Source organism: Microcaecilia unicolor, chromosome 6, assembly GCF_901765095.1.
Source record: "Microcaecilia unicolor chromosome 6, aMicUni1.1, whole genome shotgun sequence".
NCBI classification, from domain to species: domain Eukaryota; kingdom Metazoa; phylum Chordata; class Amphibia; order Gymnophiona; family Siphonopidae; genus Microcaecilia; species Microcaecilia unicolor.
This window is the reverse complement of record NC_044036.1, coordinates 321103984-321125550: the sequence shown is the minus strand read 5'-3', so window position 1 is coordinate 321125550 and position 21567 is coordinate 321103984. Positions and strand designations below refer to the sequence as shown.

Here is a 21567-nt window from a genome sequence, read left to right as displayed (position 1 = left end):
TCAGTAATGAGATTATATTTCAAGAATTCCTCGGTACCATTTTGTGGACATAGAGTATGGATATACCCAGATGTGACAAAAGTTACACAGGATAGAAGGAGGCAGTTTCTGGCTCTTACTACTTATACTACTTATCATTTCTAAAGCGCTACTAGACGTACGCAGCGCTGTACACTTGAACATGAAGAGAAAGTCCCTGCTCGACAGAGCTTACAATCTAATTAGGACAGACAAACAGGACAAACAAGAGATAAGGGAATATTAAAGTGAGGATGATAAAATAAGGGTTCTGAACAAGTGAATAAGGGTTAGGAGTTAAAAGCAGCATCAAAAAGATGGGCTTTTAGCTTAGATTTGAAGATGGCCAGAGATGGAGCTTGACGTACCGGCTCAAGAAGTCTATTCCAGGCATATGGTGCAGCAAGATAAAAGGAACGGAGTCTGGAGATAGCAGTGGAGGATAAGGATGCAGATAAGAGAGATTTACCCAGTGAACGGAGTTCCTGGGGAAGAATGTAGGGAGAAATGAGAGTGGAGAGGTACTGAGGAGAGGTAGAGAGGAGACAAGGGCCTTGGAAGCATAATTTCTATTAGCATACCCATGCAAATGTCTGATTCGTTTCTTGGGTATTAAATATGCTTTCTTTGAACCAGACCAATTGCGAATTTTCCTAGACATGAAGAAGCTATCTAGTGGACCGATGGGAATACCGGATTTAAGCAAATAATAGGGTTGGAATTACTCAGGTCAAGTCATTTTCCTTTCTCTTTATTGTATTGATCTCCTCATCTCTATACCACCCCCCCTCTAACCCCTAACTTTTTGAGGTCTAAGGAAGAGAGTTATTCTATATCCTTTATAATGTAATTTTTTTTTCTTTATTAGTTTTTACTTTCTCTGTATTTCAATTGCAAGTTTTACTTGTAAAAAATTTTAATTGCTATAAATAAAAAAATTTAAAAGAAGGAGAGCTGAAAATCCGGGTATGGCCTAGATACATTTTTCCCCATGAACACCCTACCGCGTTTTAAAAACAAAAAGTAAGAATGAAGGTGGAGGGTAGAGTAAAGACGTACATTTTTTCAGTAAACATTCAGGGCCTCTTTTATTAAGGCACGCTCACGTTTTTAGCGTGCGCTAAAATTATAGGCGTGCTAAATGTTAGTGATGCCAATGCATTCCTAAGGGTGTCTCTAATGTTTAGTGCCCATAATTTTAGCGCGCACTAAAAACGTGTGCGCACCTTAGTAAAAGACGCCCTTACTTTACTATTTATTTATAAAAATCTTTTAATTAGAAAATAGAAATTATATGAGCGCAAAGAATACTTTACACATATAAAATCTTTGTTAGTCTATCTATATAAAGTTGATTAACATATATACCTTTGGTTTTCTGTGTGCTAATCGAGCTTTACATATTTGAAAATTTATAAAGTTTTCAAAATTCATCCAAAAACTAACCAAAGATTTTTGATGAATATATGTCTAGTGTAGAACGTCGTTTATCCCAGTGCTCTATGGGACATTTTCATTTAGCATCCAATCCCCATCATCAGTGTCTACTTGGAGAGGGCCAAGTATGTAAACACGATGCCCAGGTCTGGACTTACATGCTGAAGTTCTCCGGAAGAAAACAGCGGTTCCTGAGCAGCCCGGACCACAGCTGGACCCCGACGATACCAAAGATGAAGAAGACAAAGAAACAAAGTAGCAAGACATTGCCCAACATGGGCAGTGTGTCCAGAAGCAAAGTCACCAGGATACGCATACCTTCAAACAGGAAAGAAAAACGTCAGACCAGACCACACTTATCCAAGGCAGAAACAGGTGTAGCTAGGAAACTTATTCCTTTCCCTCAAAAAAAAAAAAAAGGCCCAAGATTTTGAATTGTAATCTATTTATTTATTTGTGACATTTATATCCCACATTATCCCAAACAAGTTTGAGTTCAATGTAGCTTACAATAAACAGTATAGGACACAATTTATAATCTTCACCTTTTTTGACCCCATGATACTTGATCCAAACCTACCTCATCTGTTCACAACATGACTTTGTATCTGTCACCAACCGAACTGGCAACAGCCTATATGGTACCATGTAAGCCACATTGAGCCTGCAAATAGGTGGGAAAATGTGGGGTACAAGTGTAATAAATAAATAAATAACAAAGAATAATGCATAAGAATAGTGGCATAGCAAGGGCGGGGCGGTGGGGGCGGTCCGCCCCGGGTGTCAACGGGTGGGGGGGTGCATCCGCCCACCTCCCCCGGCGCAGCGCCTCCCCCCTCAACACGGTCCCCACCTGTCTACGAGCTCCATCCATCTGCAGCGCTGCTGTAAAAATCGCTTCGTTGGCCCTTCCCTCACTCACTGTGTCCCGCCCTCTGACGTAACTTCCTATTTCCTCAAGGGCGGGACACAGTGAGTGAGGGAAGGGCCGACGAAGCGATTTTTACAGCAGCGCTGCAGATGGATGGAGCTCGTAGACAGGTGGGGACTGTGTCGGGGTGGCGCTATGCCGGGGGGGGGTCCACGCTGGTGGGGGGGTGTCATGTTGGTCTGCACCCGGTGGTGGGGGGGGTGCAGCGGCGATCCGCCCCGGGTGGCAGCCGCCCCCGCTACGCCACTGCATAAGAAAGTACTTTGTTGTAAGAACCCAATTTTACAATACAGTATCATAAACATACTAGGATAGATATGGATGTTTAACATTTAGAAAATCTATTATGAATGAGAAACTGTAAATGAAGCAAAGAGAAAGTTACTAAATAACCAATTCAGGTAATAATTAACACTACCGCAAGCCATTTTTCAGCGAGCCTTTGTAAAAGGACCCCTAAGAATGGTATGTGAACAGTGATGCCCCTGCAAAGAAAACACTGCTGCTTATTTCTATGTTTTGTTAATATATGGCCTAGCTTTGGATCTACCACTGGAATAGTGAGGGCCAAAGCTATGAAGCCTACAATAAATGAAGAAGTACCGACTAGGCCAAATAACAAGTACATGATTTAATATTTCAGAATCTGTAAAAAGCAGGTCTGAACAATGAGTCCTGACACAAACTGGTACAACTGTCACTTTAAATCAGATGAACAAAATGGAGTCTATTAGTTTTGTATAGAAGGCTACAGAGGTTATACAGAGTTCTTAAAAGTATTGCGACACAGACAGATGTGGAACTGTTATCTCAAAGCTTCTCAAAACATGCTGATAAGACTGCATGGGAAAGTATCATCTCAGAAATTGAGAGCTAGGTATCTCACCATAGACTTCTATGGAGAGGTTTGTGTATAAAAGAGGGGACAATTTGCCATAGCTTTGGTATCCGCCCCAACGCTTATCTCAGACGGCGAAGCTCTGTCCGGTTGTACCCAGAATCTATCTGCTGAATGTACCTGATTAAAGTCTGATGTCTGTATTTGTACCAACTTGAAGACTTGTCTTTGGGTAAGAAATAAAATGTATCTATCTATTTAAACCTATCTCTGTCTTTATTCTATCTTCTCTTTACCTTACATTTAGCTTACAAGGCAAATCACATACACTCACTCTCTGGAGAAACTTAGACAGAATTTTAATAGGCATTATCTGGGAACATAAATGGCCCAGAGTATACCTAGATCTAGGAAGACAGAAAGCAGTAGTTATGGGAATTAGAATTCTATTACCGCCCCTAATGCAAACCCAGAGCAGACCTCCTTGTGATTGGGTGACAATGGAGGTTAGAGAAACTATACAGAACCTGTTATGTGAAATAGGTATCTTTAGTCCCCCGTGTGATCTGGAGTCAGAAAGAGGTCCAAGAGGGGGAAATTAAAACAGTTTTGTAATCATTGTAAGAACATTTCAACATGTAATGCTTCATTCTGTGTTCTCCTCTTAATCTTTTCCCTCTCTTTTCTGCTTTTTATTTCTGTTCTCCTTTCTTTTCTTTTTTTTTTCTGCTGTTTTTTTTTTTTTTTATGTGCCTGTCAGCTTCCTCCATCCTTGAGCTTTCAGTTCAGGTGGAATCAAGTCCCACTCCTAAAGTCTACTTAGATCTTGCTCTTATGAGCTTCAGACGATCTACCAATTAAAACCTTTCCTTTCTACGGAAAATCTAATCAGGGTAGTACATGCAGTTATTAAATTGAGGCTTGGGCTAGTGCAATTCCTTGTACCAAGGTCTTTCTCGAGTGTCCTTGAAAAAATTACAGCTAATACAACTGCTGCTTAGATTGTTACTGGGGCGAAGAGACAGGACCGCAATATTAGCCAGCTTTCACCGGTTACCAGTGGTACAGAGGATCAGATTCAAAATCCTTTGATTTGTGCATAAAGCATTTTACAAAGAGTGCTTTTCTTTTTAGCTAACAAGGTGAAAAAGAATATGCCCTTGAGGAATGTTACCGTCTTCTCAGAAACTTCCGTTGACTGGAGTTGTCAAGGATTTGTTTTATAGTGTTTTCTTATGTGTGGGTCCTTTTTTACATAACAAGTTAACCGGTAAGCTAAGAGATGAGAAACTGTCTTTGAGAAAGGTCTGGAAAATTTGGCTTTTTGTTCAATATTAAGGTTTAAGTGATAAATAATTTGATTTTAATTCTTGGACTTTTAGTTTAGAGATTCTGTTTGAAATACATAGATTTATTTTAATACTACAGAATTAGGGTTTAGTTACATATTAGACATTAGTATATTTCAGTTGGTACTAAATTTATATTATATAATTATTAATTTGGGGGTCCTCTACTAAAATGCGTTAGAAATGGACTTAGCACATTTTAACTCAGGACTTCCCTGTGAGCTAATCCATATTTAACACATGAATAAACTAACCCCCCTGTTTACTAAGATGCCCATTCACTTTGAAGGGTGTGACAAAGCTAGCACTCGGGGCCCCACAGAGAAGTAGCTAATCCCTGAACTATGGTTCCCAGAAGCCCTTGCAAGAGGAGAGAGGAGGGTAGCCCCAAAAGGGTGGAACGGATTTCCAACCCCAGTAGGGGGAGCAGTGACTCAGTGCTAGGGGAGCCAGTTACTTCCTTCCCCACTAGAGGGAGAAGGGGAGGTGAAGCTCAGTCCCTTAGCAGCATCACCAGTATATAATTCCCTCCAGCTGTGAGCAGAGAGAGAGATTGCCACATGGCTCCCAGCCACCAGGAGGGAGAGGAAACTGATGGAGAGAGAAGCTGCCATGGAGTAGGTGGAGGACGGGAAGGGTCTGCCACTGGAGCTTTCCTGGGGGGGAAGAGTAAGCTGCCATAGAGTGTGAAAATGTAAATGTAGCCCTGTCCAGCACATGAAGGCAGTGTGAGAGGCCACAGGGGTGTGTAGTGCTGTGAGGTAGGAGGAAAGCTGCCAGCCCTGCTTGGTACAGGGTCCTCCGGGGTGCTGTGAAGAGGACAGGGGCATTAAAGTAGTGGTTTCCTTTGAAGAGACTGTTTGTGAAAGGGTTGAATTATTGGGATGTATAGAACAGCAGGCTGAACTTTGACTGAGCCCTTCTGAGGGAGAGGGTAAGGTAGTGCAAAGGAAGGGGGCCTGAACTGTTAAGGAACTGAATGTTGGCTGGAGTTTGGAACCCGGCCTGAACCCTGTTTGTGAACTGCATTTCAATTTTGAGAGTGGAACCGAATTGAGAATAAAGCACTTTGGTCTTAAGTCCGTATGGCAGTCTGGTTCTTTGCTGGAAACCTGTGAGCCTAACAGGGCTGCCGGCCCCAACCCAGAGTGGAGGAAGCTGACCCCTTTACAAGGGGCAATATCGGCATTGCCGCGTGGCTTAGTAAACAGGGAGGTAAGGCTTTCTCATTATTTTTATTTGGAGACAAACAAAACAGATCAATCAGTGATATGGTTCAAAACTTTATTTTCAGAGATTCGCCCGACACAGGCAGTGTTTCGCCCACAAGGGCTGTGTCAGGGGCTCTACAAAAGCAAATAAAATCAAATACAATTAAAAACATATATATTTGTATAATACTATATCATAAAGTGTTAATAATCAAAAAGAAACCATATCAGATATATAAAATCAATCAAACACTTGGAAGAAGAAATCAAATATCGTTGAAGAAATAAACATAAATACCTACATAAACCTATATATCTGATATGGTTTCTTTTAATTCATTTTGCGGTAAGCGTTTTCGTTGGCGTAACACTCTGTAGTGAAAGGTCCTCTTTTATTGTAAATCATTTTTATACATCTGTGAAAGGTGGTATGGTAAACGAATAAATCAAATCAAATATATGACATGGGGAGGTTTTATGATGCCGAGATGCAATGGTGGGGGAGGAGGGTCTTTATTCATGGCCAGCAGGAGGTTGCTTCTATTTACAACCCAATCCTTTTCCTCTATAACCCAATTACCTCTACAATCATCATCAGTAGCATGGCGTTCTTCAGAACTGGTACTTCATATACGCTTCATTACTGTGCATTGATTGGAACTCCCTCCCTCCCAGTTGATTTCATCGTTGCCTCCACAGTGCTTCCAGATTCTGCCAGGAATCGGATCCAAGGCTCAAACTTACGTCCTCCAGTCTCGATTCAGACATCTGTTCTTGAAATGACTGATTCTCCGTGGCTCCCAGTTTCAATTTTTTTCTTGTCCTTGAAATGATTTGTAGTAGTAGTGTAGTAGTTTACTGGGACAGCTGATTGAGGAATCAAACAAGGGGAGGGACGTAGCTATCTAGAGTTAATTCATATCTGGCATCAACTGCCTGTTGGAGGACAGCTTTTAATCTCAGGTAGGGTTACCATATGGCTTCAGAAAAAGGAGGACAGATTGAGCCAGTCTGGGTCTTACTTCCATTGCTTTCAATGGAAGCAAAACCCAGACTGGATCAATGCGTCCTCCTTTTTCTGGAGCCATACGATAACCCTAATCTCAGGGGTTCTGTGGGTCAGAAGACCATTGTATTCATTGAGCTGCCCATTTATTAAGATGGAGGGGCTTATAGCAAACTTTATCCAATCATATCAATTCTTTTTAAAAAATTTGGTTAAAGAAGTTTCTTCTATGAAAAGATCATCATTCTATTGACTTTGCCTTTTATAACATCTTCACCCACTTCTGTGGAAGGAAGGATTTATTTCGCCTTATGCATGCAGCCACCACTTCAAGCACCGATTACTGTAATGCTTTGTAGCCTCTTGGCAAAAGATCTACACAGACTGTAGCTTGTGTAGGACAATGCTGTTAGGTTGGTTGAGGGTCTTACAATAATGGATCACATGACTTCCGCTCGTCAATGACTTCATTGGCTGCCTTACGAGCCAAGTTTAACATTTTGTGCCTTGTACATGAACGCTTAGAAGGTCTGGTTCCCAAATACTTGAGGAGTCAGATATTCTCTATATAAACAGAGATTGGTAGCTGATTGCCAATTGTGTCTTTCTGTTATGAAGGATATGGATCTGAAGGATACCTGAAAATAGAACCTCTTCCTATGTGGGCCAGGCCATTAGAATTCTTTGCCCAAATCAAGATAGGAGTTTTATTAATTTCAGAAAGATAGACAAGTCATGGCTGTTCTAAACTTTTCTAAGGTTTTATCTCTAAATCAGCTTGGATCTGTTGTATATTTATTTAATTTTTTTTAAACACAGTTGAGGTTGGAAATTGTATTTTGAATTATGACTTTCGACATCGCGCTAGGCATGAAAATGAAGAACAGTAAACAAATGGAGAGACCAAGAGAACTTACTGGGGACCCGGTTAATGGCTCTCAGAGGCCGGAGGACCCTGACAGTTCGCACAGCTGAGAAACTCACATTCTGCAGGTTCAGAGAATACTCCAACATCCTGCAGGAAACACAAAAAGCCCACATAGAAACATAAATATCTTCATCAAATCAGAGCTGAGATTATGAATCGTAAACTTATCTGAAAGTTCTAAAGGTAACAAAATGGAACCTGGGGATAGAATGTAGATATTATCAGAATATTTACTCTTCCACCCAATGTTGTACATAAGATCATTAAACTCTTATTTAACCATCATTTTAATCTGATCACTCCCATACTGTGTTCCTAGGGGTCACCCTCTATTTGGAGCACAAACCGTCACTGGAAGACTAATTTTTATATGTTGGGATAGATTCCTATTTCTTTCTTTTCCTTTGCATTAGTATTCATTTTACAAAGACGTGCTACCGTTTTTAGAGCTCGCTAAAAATTAGCACACACTAACCATGTAGACACCCATAGGAATATTATGGGCATCTACATGGTTAGCGCACGCTAAAAATGGTAGCACGCCTTGTAAACAGGTCCCTAAATTTCTTCATAATGTTAAGAGTAAACAGAGAGAAAAATTAATACCCATTGTCGCTCCAATCTCAGTTTCCAGACCTATCCTTTTGTACGAGTAGGTATTCAACTCTCTAATCATGCACATAAAAAATGGTCATATCATTTCTCATAATGCACACAAAGGGGAAAATTTTATGAAGCGATTTTCCCCCACCCCCTCATTGCCTAAATTTAAGTGCCATTTGAATGCTCAAGTTTATAGGGACCGATATTCAGACCACTCCTGCTGTCGTCGCTGACACTAGATATTCAATGCCGAGCCATTTCCGGTGACCAGTATTGAATATCTGGGTGTTTTTTTTGGCTGGATTAAATTTAACTGGTCAAGTTGATATTCAACACTGGCTGGTTAAGTTTAAATCGGCCAAAGATATTCCAGCTAATTTGGCCGCCAAACTTAGCTGGTGGTGTGCTGAATATTGGAAGATAGCCGGTTATATCAGACTAACCAGCAATATTCAGCGGGAGATAACCGGCGATCTCCTGCTGAATATTTCCAGCTAGCCGGTTAAATGTGGTTTAACTGGCTAGGAGCTGTTCCTCGCCGGTTAAATGGTTTCAAATATTGGACAGATAGAATACTATGAGTTTTTACGTTTGATGTTTTTTTCTCTTTTCCTCCTTGCTGGAACCAGTGATAGGAATGGACTCCTGAGTTTGAAGGGATTTGTTTAATACTTCTGTATTTTCCCTTTGAGGAGCTTTGAGGTTCCAATTTATATAAGTGGTTATTTATGATTTCCTGGTTGGAAACTTTACCATATTATTGGGAGACGCCCACAAACTTTATTTCATAGTTCAAACTTCTTATTGAGGTAGAATACGGATAGAATACTGCCATTTATGCATGTACAGTGGGGGAAATAAGTATTTGATCCCTTGCTGATTTTGTAAGTTTGCCCACTGACAAAGACATGAGCAGCCCATAATTGAAGGGTAGGTTATTGGTAACAGTGAGAGATAGCACATCACAAATTAAATCCAGAAAATCACATTGTGGAAAGTATATGAATTTATTTGCATTCTGCAGAGGGAAATAAGTATTTGATCCCCCACCAACCAGTAAGAGATCTGGCCCCTACAGACCAGGTAGATGCTCCAAATCAACTCGTTACCTGCATGACAGACAGCTGTCGGCAATGGTCACCTGTATGAAAGACACCTGTCCACAGACTCAGTGAATCAGTCAGACTCTAACCTCTACAAAATGGCCAAGAGCAAGGAGCTGTCTAAGGATGTCAGGGACAAGATCATACACCTGCACAAGGCTGGAATGGGCTACAAAACCATCAGTAAGACGCTGGGCGAGAAGGAGACAACTGTTGGTGCCATAGTAAGAAAATGGAAGAAGTACAAAATGACTGTCAATCGACAAAGATCTGGGGCTCCACGCAAAATCTCACCTCGTGGGGTATCCTTGATCATGAGGAAGGTTAGAAATCAGCCTACAACTACAAGGGGGGAACTTGTCAATGATCTCAAGGCAGCTGGGACCACTGTCACCACGAAAACCATTGGTAACACATTACGACATAACGGATTGCAATCCTGCAGTGCCCGCAAGGTCCCCCTGCTCCGGAAGGCACATGTGACGGCCCGTCTGAAGTTTGCCAGTGAACACCTGGATGATGCCGAGAGTGATTGGGAGAAGGTGCTGTGGTCAGATGAGACAAAAATTGAGCTCTTTGGCATGAACTCAACTCGCCGTGTTTGGAGGAAGAGAAATGCTGCCTATGACCCAAAGAACACCGTCCCCACTGTCAAGCATGGAGGTGGAAATGTTATGTTTTGGGGGTGTTTCTCTGCTAAGGGCACAGGACTACTTCACCGCATCAATGGGAGAATGGATGGGGCCATGTACCGTACAATTCTGAGTGACAACCTCCTTCCCTCCGCCAGGGCCTTAAAAATGGGTCGTGGCTGGGTCTTCCAGCACGACAATGACCCAAAACATACAGCCAAGGCAACAAAGGAGTGGCTCAGGAAGAAGCACATTAGGGTCATGGAGTGGCCTAGCCAGTCACCAGACCTTAATCCCATTGAAAACTTATGGAGGGAGCTGAAGCTGCGAGTTGCCAAGCGACAGCCCAGAACTCTTAATGATTTAGAGATGATCTGCAAAGAGGAGTGGACCAAAATTCCTCCTGACATGTGTGCAAACCTCATCATCAACTACAGAAGACGTCTGACCGCTGTGCTTGCCAACAAGGGTTTTGCCACCAAGTATTAGGTCTTGTTTGCCAGAGGGATTAAATACTTATTTCCCTCTGCAGAATGCAAATAAATTCATATACTTTCCACAATGTGATTTTCCGGATTTAATTTGTGATGTGCTATCTCTCACTGTTACCAATAACCTACCCTTCAATTATGGGCTGCTCATGTCTTTGTCAGTGGGCAAACTTACAAAATCAGCAAGGGATCAAATACTTATTTCCCCCACTGTAAGTATGTACTTAAAAAGCATAAAAAGCAGTAATGGTTTTAGCCAGTATTGTATGATTAGGTGCTAGAATAGTTTAGCACGTAACTGTCAGGAAGGCATTCACTGGGGAGGGGAATGAGTGGGAAATTTAAATCATTTACCCCTGGATTTTATATATCCCACTCTATTATGACCTAAACAGCATTTATCAAAATTAATACTTAATATTAAAACAACTTACTTTATTCAAATCAAACATAAACATTAATAAATTTATAACACAATAACAATACACAAGTTGTGTTCTGTATTAATACTTATGATACTCAATGTAGTTCTTCAAACTTTCAAAAAGTCAGATGATTTATTTTCATTCCAAACGACGAAATGTATACTTTTCCATCTTATAATTCACAAATGAGTATCAGTCACTTGTCCATCAATAAACAGAGAACAACATCCAAAAAAGGAGGAAGTGAAGAAATTCACGGTATCCTCGGAGTGGATCAATATCGTCTGAAGCCAATGACTTCACCACACCGGATCCTTATATCAAAATTCCTTCACAGCGATGTTCAATTCCACATTCATATATATATATATCAACAGATCTCAACACAGGCCGTGTTTCATTGTAACTTCTTCAGGAGATCCTACATACAAACATATAACATTACTAAACCATCAATCTTAAACAACAATACAAACTCCATATTTCTTAAAGCTCTTACCAGCCACATTCGAACACTGGGCTCATAACAGGAAATCCCTTCCGATAGCCTATACCGTCATGATTAGATTGAATAACCCAACTTTATGTGAACCACTACTCTTATACAGACATCAATAATGCCCAATCAACCTCCTTATTAAGGCCATATGGGTGCACCGTCCCCCAATTAAAAATGAAACGTTGCTCCCTGCGAATGAGTTCACGTTCAACATTACCAAAACCTCCCCGCAGGCAATTAATGACAACAAACTGCAGATCATCCACTGAATGATTATAACGTAGCCAATGGCTAACCAATGGCGTTTCTACTTTCTGTAATCGAATATTACTCAAATGTTGAGCAATGCGCAATTTGATTTTCCTTGTAGTTTCTCCTATATACCATAACTGACAAGGGCAGCATATGGCATAAACTACATTTTGTGTGAGATTTCAAAAGCGTGGTTATCCACAATATGCTATAAAATCAGCTCATAAACGGGCAAAATATGTACAAAGATGTTGGCTGAATAACGGGGCACCCTCTGTAAACACATATGCTTCCCAGGTTAATTGTATTCTTCCTTTTTATAAGCAGACACGAGCGATACAAGATATTATTCTTAAACATTGGTCAGTGCTATCTCTTCACCATAGTTTACAAACTAGACCAAGATTTGCTTGCAATCGTGAGAAAAATATAGGTGAAATCTTATCCAAGAAAAAATTCTATCGATATGATAGCCAGCAAGAGGTTGGTGGGCACACTGGTTGTAACTCTTGTGTGTACTGTAAATATGCTTTATGCACGAATCAAATCTGGGTACAATCTTTAAATAGATATTTTGTACTGCGATCTCATACGGATTGCAACACACAAAATGTAGTTTATGCCATATGCTGCCCTTGTCAGTTATGGTATATAGGAGAAACTACAAGGAAAATCAAATTGCGCATTGCTCAACATTTGAGTAATATTCGATTACAGAAAGTAGAAACGCCATTGGTTAGCCATTGGCTACGTTATAATCATTCAGTGGATGATCTGCAGTTTGTTGTCATTAATTGCCTGCGGGGAGGTTTTGGTAATGTTGAACGTGAACTCATTCGCAGGGAGCAACGTTTCATTTTTAATTGGGGGACGGTGCACCCATATGGCCTTAATAAGGAGGTTGATTGGGCATTATTGATGTCTGTATAAGAGTAGTGGTTCACATAAAGTTGGGTTATTCAATCTAATCATGACGGTATAGGCTATCGGAAGGGATTTCCTGTTATGAGCCCAGTGTTCGAATGTGGCTGGTAAGAGCTTTAAGAAATATGGAGTTTGTATTGTTGTTTAAGATTGATGGTTTAGTAATGTTATATGTTTGTATGTAGGATCTCCTGAAGAAGTTACAATGAAACACGGCCTGTGTTGAGATCTGTTGATATATATATATATGAATGTGGAATTGAACATCGCTGTGAAGGAATTTTGATATAAGGATCCGGTGTGGTGAAGTCATTGGCTTCAGACGATATTGATCCACTCCGAGGATACCGTGAATTTCTTCACTTCCTCCTTTTTTTGGATGTTGTTCTCTGTTTATTGATGGACAAGTGACTGATACTCATTTGTGAATTATAAGATGGAAAAGTATACATTTCGTCGTTTGGAATGAAAATAAATCATCTGACTTTTTGAAAGTTTGAAGAACTACATTGAGTATCATAAGTATTAATACAGAACACAACTTGTGTATTGTTATTGTGTTATAAATTTATTAATGTTTATGTTTGATTTGAATAAAGTAAGTTGTTTTAATATTAAGTATTAATTTTGATAAATGCTGTTTAGGTCATAATAGAGTGGGAGGTAATTGGAATTGACCGATAATTAAGAAATTTAACTCGTAATAGTTGAGTAACATTGGATTTTATATATGGCGCCTGAAAATCCATGCAGAAACTGAAGTGTATTTAATAACAAAGCGCATAACTTAATTGGTTAACTAGCTAATCAGCACTGTTAATTGGATGTTACCAAGCAATTATCAACACTAATTGTCATTGCGATTTATGTGCACAACTCACTAAGGGCCCCTATTACCAAGCTGCGGGAAAAGGGGGCCTGTGCTGGCATCGGTGCATGTTTTTCATGCGTGCCGAGGCCCCTTTTAACTGCAGATGGTAAAAGGAAAATGATGGTTTGCTAGGGGTGGGAAGTACGGCCGGGCTACTACAGTAGCCCGGCAGTACTTCCTGAACAGCGAGAGGTAAGCCTGCATTGTGTATTCTATAAGTGTATTCTATAACGTGGTGCACCTACATTCTAAGTCACATGGAGGGGCATAATGGAACAGGGTTGGCCATCTATAAGGGCGGCCATCTTCAAGGCCGGCCCTGTAAAGCGGCGTCCCGACCGTATTATCGAAACAAGATGGCGGCCATCTTTCGTTTCGATAATACGGTTGGAGCCGGCCAAATCTCAACATTTGGGCCGACTTTAGAGATGGCCGGCATTGGTTTTCAGCGATAATGGAAACTAATGGCGGCCATCTCAAACCAGGCCAAATACAAGGCATTTGATCGTGGGAGGAGCCAGCATTTGTAGTGCACTGGTCCCCCTCACATGCCAGGACACCAACTGGGCACCCTAGGGGGCACTGCAGTGTACTTCAAAAATTGCTCCTAGGTGCATACCTCCCTTACCTTGTGTGCTGAGCCCCCCCAAATCCCCCCCAAATCCCACTCCCTACAACTCTACACCATTGCCATAGACCTTAGGGATGAAGGAGGGCACCTACATGTGTGTACAGTGGGTTTTGGGGGGGGGGTTTGGAAGGCTCCCATTTACCACCACAAGTGTAACAGGTGGGGGGGGGGGGGATGGGCCTGGGTCCGCCTGCCTGAAGTGCACTGCACCCACTAAAAACTGCTCCAGGGACCGGCATACTGCTGTCATGGAGCTGGGTATGACATTTGAGGCTGGCAAAAAAATGTTTTTTAATTTTTTGGGGGTGGGGGGGGGGGGTGGGAGTGGGTTGGTGACCACTGGGGGTGTCAGGGGAGGTCATCCCTGATTCCCTCCGGTGGTCATCTGGTCAGTTGGGGCACCTTTTTGAGGCTTGGTCGTTAACAAAAAGGGACCAAGTAAAGTCAGCCAAATGCTCGTTAGGGCCGGCTTGCTTTTTTCCATTATCGGGCGAAGCCGGCCATCTCATAACCACGCCCCTGTCCCGCCTTCTGTACCCTGCCAACACACCCCCTTGAAGTTTGGCCGGCTCCGCGATGGAAAGCAGTTGAAGCCGGCCAAAATCGGCTTTCGATAATACCGATTTGGCCGGGTTTAGGAGATGGCCGGCCATCTCCCGATTTGTGTCGGAAGATGGTCGGCCTTCTCGTTCGAAAATAAGCAGGATAGTTGAAAAGGAGGGGGGCATGGCCATGGGTGGGGCGTGGGCATTTCTAAAATCTATGTGCATTATTATAGAATACACCTGCTATGTGCCTAATTTAGGCATCGGGATATGCATCAAGTAAAACATGGCCTAAATGGATGCGACCAAATTTGGTTGCATGGCGAGCTGCTCGACATATTCTATATACCGCACAGAAATTTAAGTCTATTCTATAAAATGTAGGCATACTTTAGAGAATACGTCTAGGCGTAATTTTGTTTCCGCATGGATTTTTCAGGCGCCATATATAGAATCTGGACCTTAAGTTACAGAATACTGAGAATTGCCTGCATAAATGTCGCATTTAGGCGCTAACATTTATGCCAGTCATAGACTTGTCGTAAATGTTAGTGTCTAAACGTAGGTGCATTAGTGCCAACTCGCACTAGCATTCTATGTTGGCAATTATGTGTGGAATAGACGCACAATCCCCCAGATTCTATAAATGGTGCTCAAATATGGGCAACCAAAATTGCGCATAATCCTGAGACCTGCACACAAATAAATGAATGAATGAGCTGTTAGCAATTATTGATGTTAATTGGCTCTAATTTGGATTTGCGCACAAATCTGGCTGCACGTGATTCTATAAGGGGGCTTGGATATGGGAGGGCTATGGGCGGGTCAGGTGAGATCCAAAGAATTACGCAAAGTGTTACAGAATTTAGGGGCTGCGCGTCCAAGTTGCCAGGATTTACACTGGGGTTTCAGTTGGTGTACGTCCTTGCGCTCAAAGGTGGGTGCCGGAACATGGGGTAAGTGTTATTCTATAAAAAGCACTCAGTCCGCAGCACCCTTTATAGAATAACACTGAGCATTAATTTTTCCTGGCGCCTACCTTTTTTTTTACAACGCATAAGCCGCATCGAATTTTATACACCTCTCGATAATCTTAAAGGTCTTTTTCAAGACCAGAGCGTCTACTCTTAGTGACTCTTTCTGGCATGCTTTGTCAGACATCTTTTTGGTACAAAGCAATCAGACTCCTGAAGAAGGCACCTGTAATGTCGAAACAGGGTACCTTGTAGAGTCTTCAATTATTAAATTGTATTTTGAACTTTGACCGTTTCCGGTCTGTTTTTTTGAAGACCCTGGTTCAGTTCCCCCTCCTCTGTTGCTTCTGCCTACGTTTTGGTGCCATATACTGAATCCAGCCTTATCTGCATAATTCGGGCGGCTACATGGTGGAACCTAGTTCTAAGATGGCCTCCTTTCTCTATATACAGCATGGCAAATCGCTCTTATAAAACCATATGCAAACATGTGTACCCAACAAGAGCATATGCACTTTACGTGGACCATGGATAATTTGGGTGGAGAAGCGAGACATAATACCTGCACACATTTATACCTGCCTCGGATCAGATGAAAGTTTGTGCAAGGGTATTTATATGCCACTGGGAATCAATGTGTAATATAGAATGTATTGTACTCTTGTGAGCAAACATATTGAGGCAATGTACAATCTAAACAAAAGGTGGAAAAGAATGCCAGTAATATCACAGGACAGGAAAGCAGGGCAGAAGAAGTGCCTTCACCTCCAACTCCCCCCTCCCCTCGCATTCACTTTCTCCCCAGCTTATGGCTGGCTACTTCCATGGCAAGGTTCACAAGACTAACCTTGAGTTCTCAACCAAGTCACCTCCACCTCTCCTTCCCCCAGTCTATTCTGTCAACCTTCCTTCAAACCCTGTCACCTTTTCTTCCTTGTCTGAAATCACTGAAGAGGAAACTGCATATTTTCTTTTCTCCTCCAAACCAATTACCTGTTCCTCTGATCCTATTTCCACCCTTCCTATCTGTCAAATCCTCAGTCTTTCACTTTCCGCTGCAACTGTTTCTGATGCCTTCAAACATGACATAGTTACACCACTCCTCAAAAAAAACTTCATTGGACCCTAACTGCCCTTCCAACTATCACCCCCATCTCCCTCCTCCCTTTCTTATCAAGCTACTTAAACGTGCTGTTCACTGCCAATGTCTTGACTTTCTTTCATCTCAAGCTATTCTTGATCCACTTCAATCTGGCTTTTGCCCTCTACATTCAACTGAAATAGCCCTTGCTAAAGTCTCCACTGACCTGTTCCTGGCCAGATCCAAAAGCCTCTATTCTACACTCATCCTTCTCAATCTATCTGCTGTTTTTGATACTCTTGATCACCACCTATTCCTTGATACACTGCAGAGCTGCAAAGGGGGCTGACCCACTCAGCAGGAGATTTAAGGCCTGCCCCAGACCACCCCACTCCGCCTCTAGCCCCACCCTGCCCAATGCGGCAGCAAGAGATGGTGCTTTATGAGGGCGTGTCCTGTTGCTACTGGACAGGTAGGCTACTCAGCGGGAGATCCCAGCTTCTCGGCGGGTGTGCATGAAATGACCCGTAAAAGCAGGAGACTTGGCAGGTCTATATACTGTCCTCACTTGGATATCAGGGCTCTGTTCTGTTTTGGTTTTCTTCTTCTCTCTCTCTCAACACACTTTTAGTGTATACTCTGGTGGGTCCGTCTCCATTTCTACCTCAGGACTCTGTCTTGGGACCTCTTCTTTTCTCCATCTATACTTATTTTCTTGGTGCTGTGAACTCAACTATGTCTTTGCCTTTTCAGATATCTCCTCAGCATTTGACGTTCTGGACCATGATATTAAGCTGAACCATTTAAATGCATGTGGGATAAAGGGTACTGTTCTGACATGGTTTAAATCTTTTTGAGTGAAAGACAACAGGTGGTGTGTCTTGGGTATGCCACTTCGATGCTTTGACCTCTGCAGACAGGGGTACCACAGGGGTCGGCCTTATCTGCCATATTATTTAATATACTAGGAAAGAAGGCCCGTTTCTCAGAGCAATGAAACGGGCGCTAGCTTTTTTTTTTGTGGGGGGGGGGGGGTGACTCACATAGGGAGAACAGTGGCGATTTTGCTGGGCCGCCCCCTGTGGCTCGTCACGGTTGTAGCTGGTTCGTGCGCCACCGCTGTTAGCGTTGTTATAGCTCTGTGTGGGTGGCGATTTTCCTGGGCCGCCCTCGACGTCATCGCGTTTTGACGCGAGGGCGGAGCACAGGTACAGTAATAAAACTCACCCTCAACGTTTGCTCCACCCTCGATGTCATGACGTTTGACGCGAGGGCGGGGCCCGGTGGCTTCACCACCACGAACCTTCGAACCCGAAGGAACTGAAGTCAGTGGCTTGGCTTCACTGACGTCAGTGTCCTCAGAACGGTGAGGGTGAGTTTTATTATAGTAGATATTTGGCCCCACTATGTCAGTTGTTAAGATCTTTACAGATATCCTGTCGCATATACACTGATGGCATCCAATTTTTTTTTTCTCAAACAACAGATTTTGTTTCAGATGTAGTATGTAAATTGCAGACTATATTTGATGCTATGTTTGGATGGCTGTCAAATAATCGTTTGAAACTGAACGTAAATATGACAGAACTGTTGTATGTCTGTGGAAACTCCACCTCCGCTTTCCCTGAATCTGTGTTATTGTCCGGAGTTCCTGTAAAGGTAACCACGCAGGTGCGATGTTTAGGGTTGTTATTTGATTCGCAATTTATATTCAAATCTCAAATTCAACAACTGGTTTGTAGCTCTTATTTTAGACTCCACTTATTTAGTAAATTACGGAGACTTCTAGCAAAAATAGATCTCGTTCGAGTTATTGAAATTATTGTTATGAGTAGCGTTGATTACTGTAATATAGCTTATTTGGGCTTACCTGCCACCAGTATTAAATCATTGCAAATGGTTCAAAATTCAGCAGTGCGTTTGCTGTCTAGTTTGTCAACGTTTGATCATATCACTGTATATTTAAAAAGCTTGAAGTGGTTGCCAATTGCTCCCCCTCTCATAAACACAGAGACACACCATCTCCCCCTCCTCATGCACTCACAGATATACCACCTCCCCTCTCATAAACACAGAGATATACCACCTCCCCCTTATAAACATAGAGATACACCACCTCTCCCCATGCTCAAAGATATACTATCTGTCCCCATACACACACAGATATACCACCTCCCCCATATGATATACCATCTCCCTCCCCATATACTCACGGAGATACAACACCTGCCCCCCAGAAGCTCACAGAGATGTACCACCTCTCCTCATACGCTCATATATATATCACCTCTCCCCATATGCTCACAGATATACCATCTCCTTCCTCATATACTCACAGAGATATACCATCTTCCCCTCATACACTCACAGAGATATCACCTGCCCCCCATAAGCTCACAGATATGTACCACCTCTCCCCATATGCTCACAGAGATACATCACCTCCTCCCATAAGCTCACAGAGATGTACCACCTCTCCTCATACGCTCATATATATATATCACTTCTCCCCATATGCTCACAGATATACCATCTCCTTCCTCATATACTCACAGAGATATACCATCTTCCCCTCATACACTCACAGAGATACCACCTGCCCCCCATAAGCTCACAGAGATGTACCACCTCTCCCCATAAGCTCACAGAGATACATCACCTCCTCCCATAAGCTCGCAGAGATATGCCACCTCTTCCCATATGCTCACAGAGATACATCACCTCCTCCCATATACCATCTCCCTCCCCATATACTCACAGAGATACACCACCTCCTCCCATAAGCTCGCAGAGATATACCACCTCTTCTTTCCCATTTGTCCTTCAGATATGTGCACCCAGTCCCAGTAGAGATGTTCCATGTCTCATTTTTTGAGATGAATCACTTAAAAAAGTTGCATACCTGGAAACCCACCTTTTGGGGACGGAGAATGAAAAGAAGAGCTACTCTTAGGCATATTTTCAAAACACTTAGACTTACAAAGTTCCATAGTAATCTAAGCAACTTTGTAGATCTGAGTGCTTTGAAAATGAGCCCCATCTGTCACAGAAAATATTATTTAGAAGCTACCGAGTCTCAGACGAAGATACTCTATCAGAGCTCCTCTGAATCCTGCCTTAATTCAGCAAATCAAGATTCTAGAAATACAAACTATGGAAGGCAGCAAAGAGTTTTAGATGAAGAACGTTCTACCTTGGTGGCTATGAAGCCGGTGCTCCCAGTAAAAGAACTATATTTCACTGTCATCCATCCCATGTACACTCCACAATGACCTTGAAATGTTATTGTGGCAGCAGCTCGAGATATTCATTCTCAATGCCCAGAATTACTTCTCTTAAACTAATACAGCGTAATTATGTGATTTGTCAAGGCCTTTTTTTTTTTTTTAAAATAAAACACTGGCAGTTGAAGCAGCTCAGAAGCCAAGCTTCAGAGAATGAAGTCTGCTAATCTGTCCTTATTCTTAGCCCACATGGGCACTATTGTAATTGCAAAGATCCCTTTCAGTCATTCTAATCCCTGTGAACTGTACCACATTTATATACAGAGATAACCTGTTTTGTACATGAAGGTGCAGGTCAGTTTCAGCAGACTATACATTTTGCTAGCTTGCCGTTTAAACAATAAGAGAGTTAAGCTGACGTGGGATAGGATGAAATGGTAAGTAATTGCTTGGGATTTGCTGCTGGAAGCCTCATCCTGGATAGTAATGCCATACCAGGATTTTTGTTAGTGACACTCCCTTTTGTGGAACTAACTACCCAGAATTGCACAGGAAGGGTAAGTGGACAGGTTCTAGATTGGGAGTTGGGGGAGGCTGAGACATGACTTTTTAAATCAGTGATTATCTTTTTTTAAATTCTGCTTTAGTTGTAAGGAGGTTGATATTGAGCTGGCAGCGCTAAACCCATTACTTCAATGCCGTGCCATGTCCGGGCACCAGCATTGAATTTACGGGTTTGCAAAACCGACTAACACATAGACGGGCATAATTGAACGGGGCCGGCCATATATATGGGCGGCCATCTCCGAGGCCGGCCCCGGAAAGCGGCATACCCAACCTTATTATCGAAACAAGATGGCCGGCCATCTTTTGTTTCGATAATACGGTCGGGGCCGGCCAAATCTCAACATTTGGACCAGCGTTAGAGATGGCCGGCATTAGAGATCGCCACCATTGGTTTCCCGCCGATAATGGAAACTAATGGCGGCCATCTCAAACCCGGCCAAATCCAAGGCATTTGGTCGTGGGAGGAGCCAGCATTTGTAGTGCACTGGTCCCCCTCGCATGCCAGGACAACAACCGGGCAAACTAGGGGGCACTGAAGTGGACTTCATAAATTGCTCCTAGATCCATAGCTCCCTTACCTTGTGTGCTGAGCCCCCCCAAACCCACTCCCCTTATGGGTGAAGGGGGGCACCTACATGTGGGTACAGTGGGTTTTGGTTGGGTTTTGGAGGGCTCCCATTTATCACTACAAGTGTAACAGGTAGGGGGGGTGGGCCTGGGTCCGCCTGCCTGAAGTCCACTGCAGCACCCACTAAAACTGCTCCAGGTACCTGCATATTGCTGTCATGGAGCTGGGTATGACATTTGAGGCTGGCATAGAAGCTGGCACAAAAATGTTTAAAAAAATTTTTTTTGGGTGGGAGGGGGTTGGTGACCACTGGAGGAGTAAGGGGAGGTGATCCCCGATTCCCTCCGGTGGTCATCTGGTCAGTTGGGCACTTTTTTGAGGCTTGGTCCTAAAAATAAATGGACCAAGTGAAGCCGGCGAAGTGCTTGTCAGAGCCGGCCTTCTTTTTTCCACTATCGG

General features: G+C 42.6%; 1 protein-coding gene across 1 annotated transcript in view; it reads right to left on the bottom strand.

The window, feature by feature from the left end:
• CACNA1G (calcium voltage-gated channel subunit alpha1 G) overlaps nucleotides 1-21567 on the bottom strand; it is a 274000-nt gene that overhangs the window by 217507 nt on the left and 34926 nt on the right. Inside the window, 2 exon segments of the mRNA XM_030208360.1 lie at nucleotides 1614-1773; nucleotides 7708-7805. Coding sequence (XP_030064220.1) covers nucleotides 1614-1773; nucleotides 7708-7805 — 258 coding nt within the window.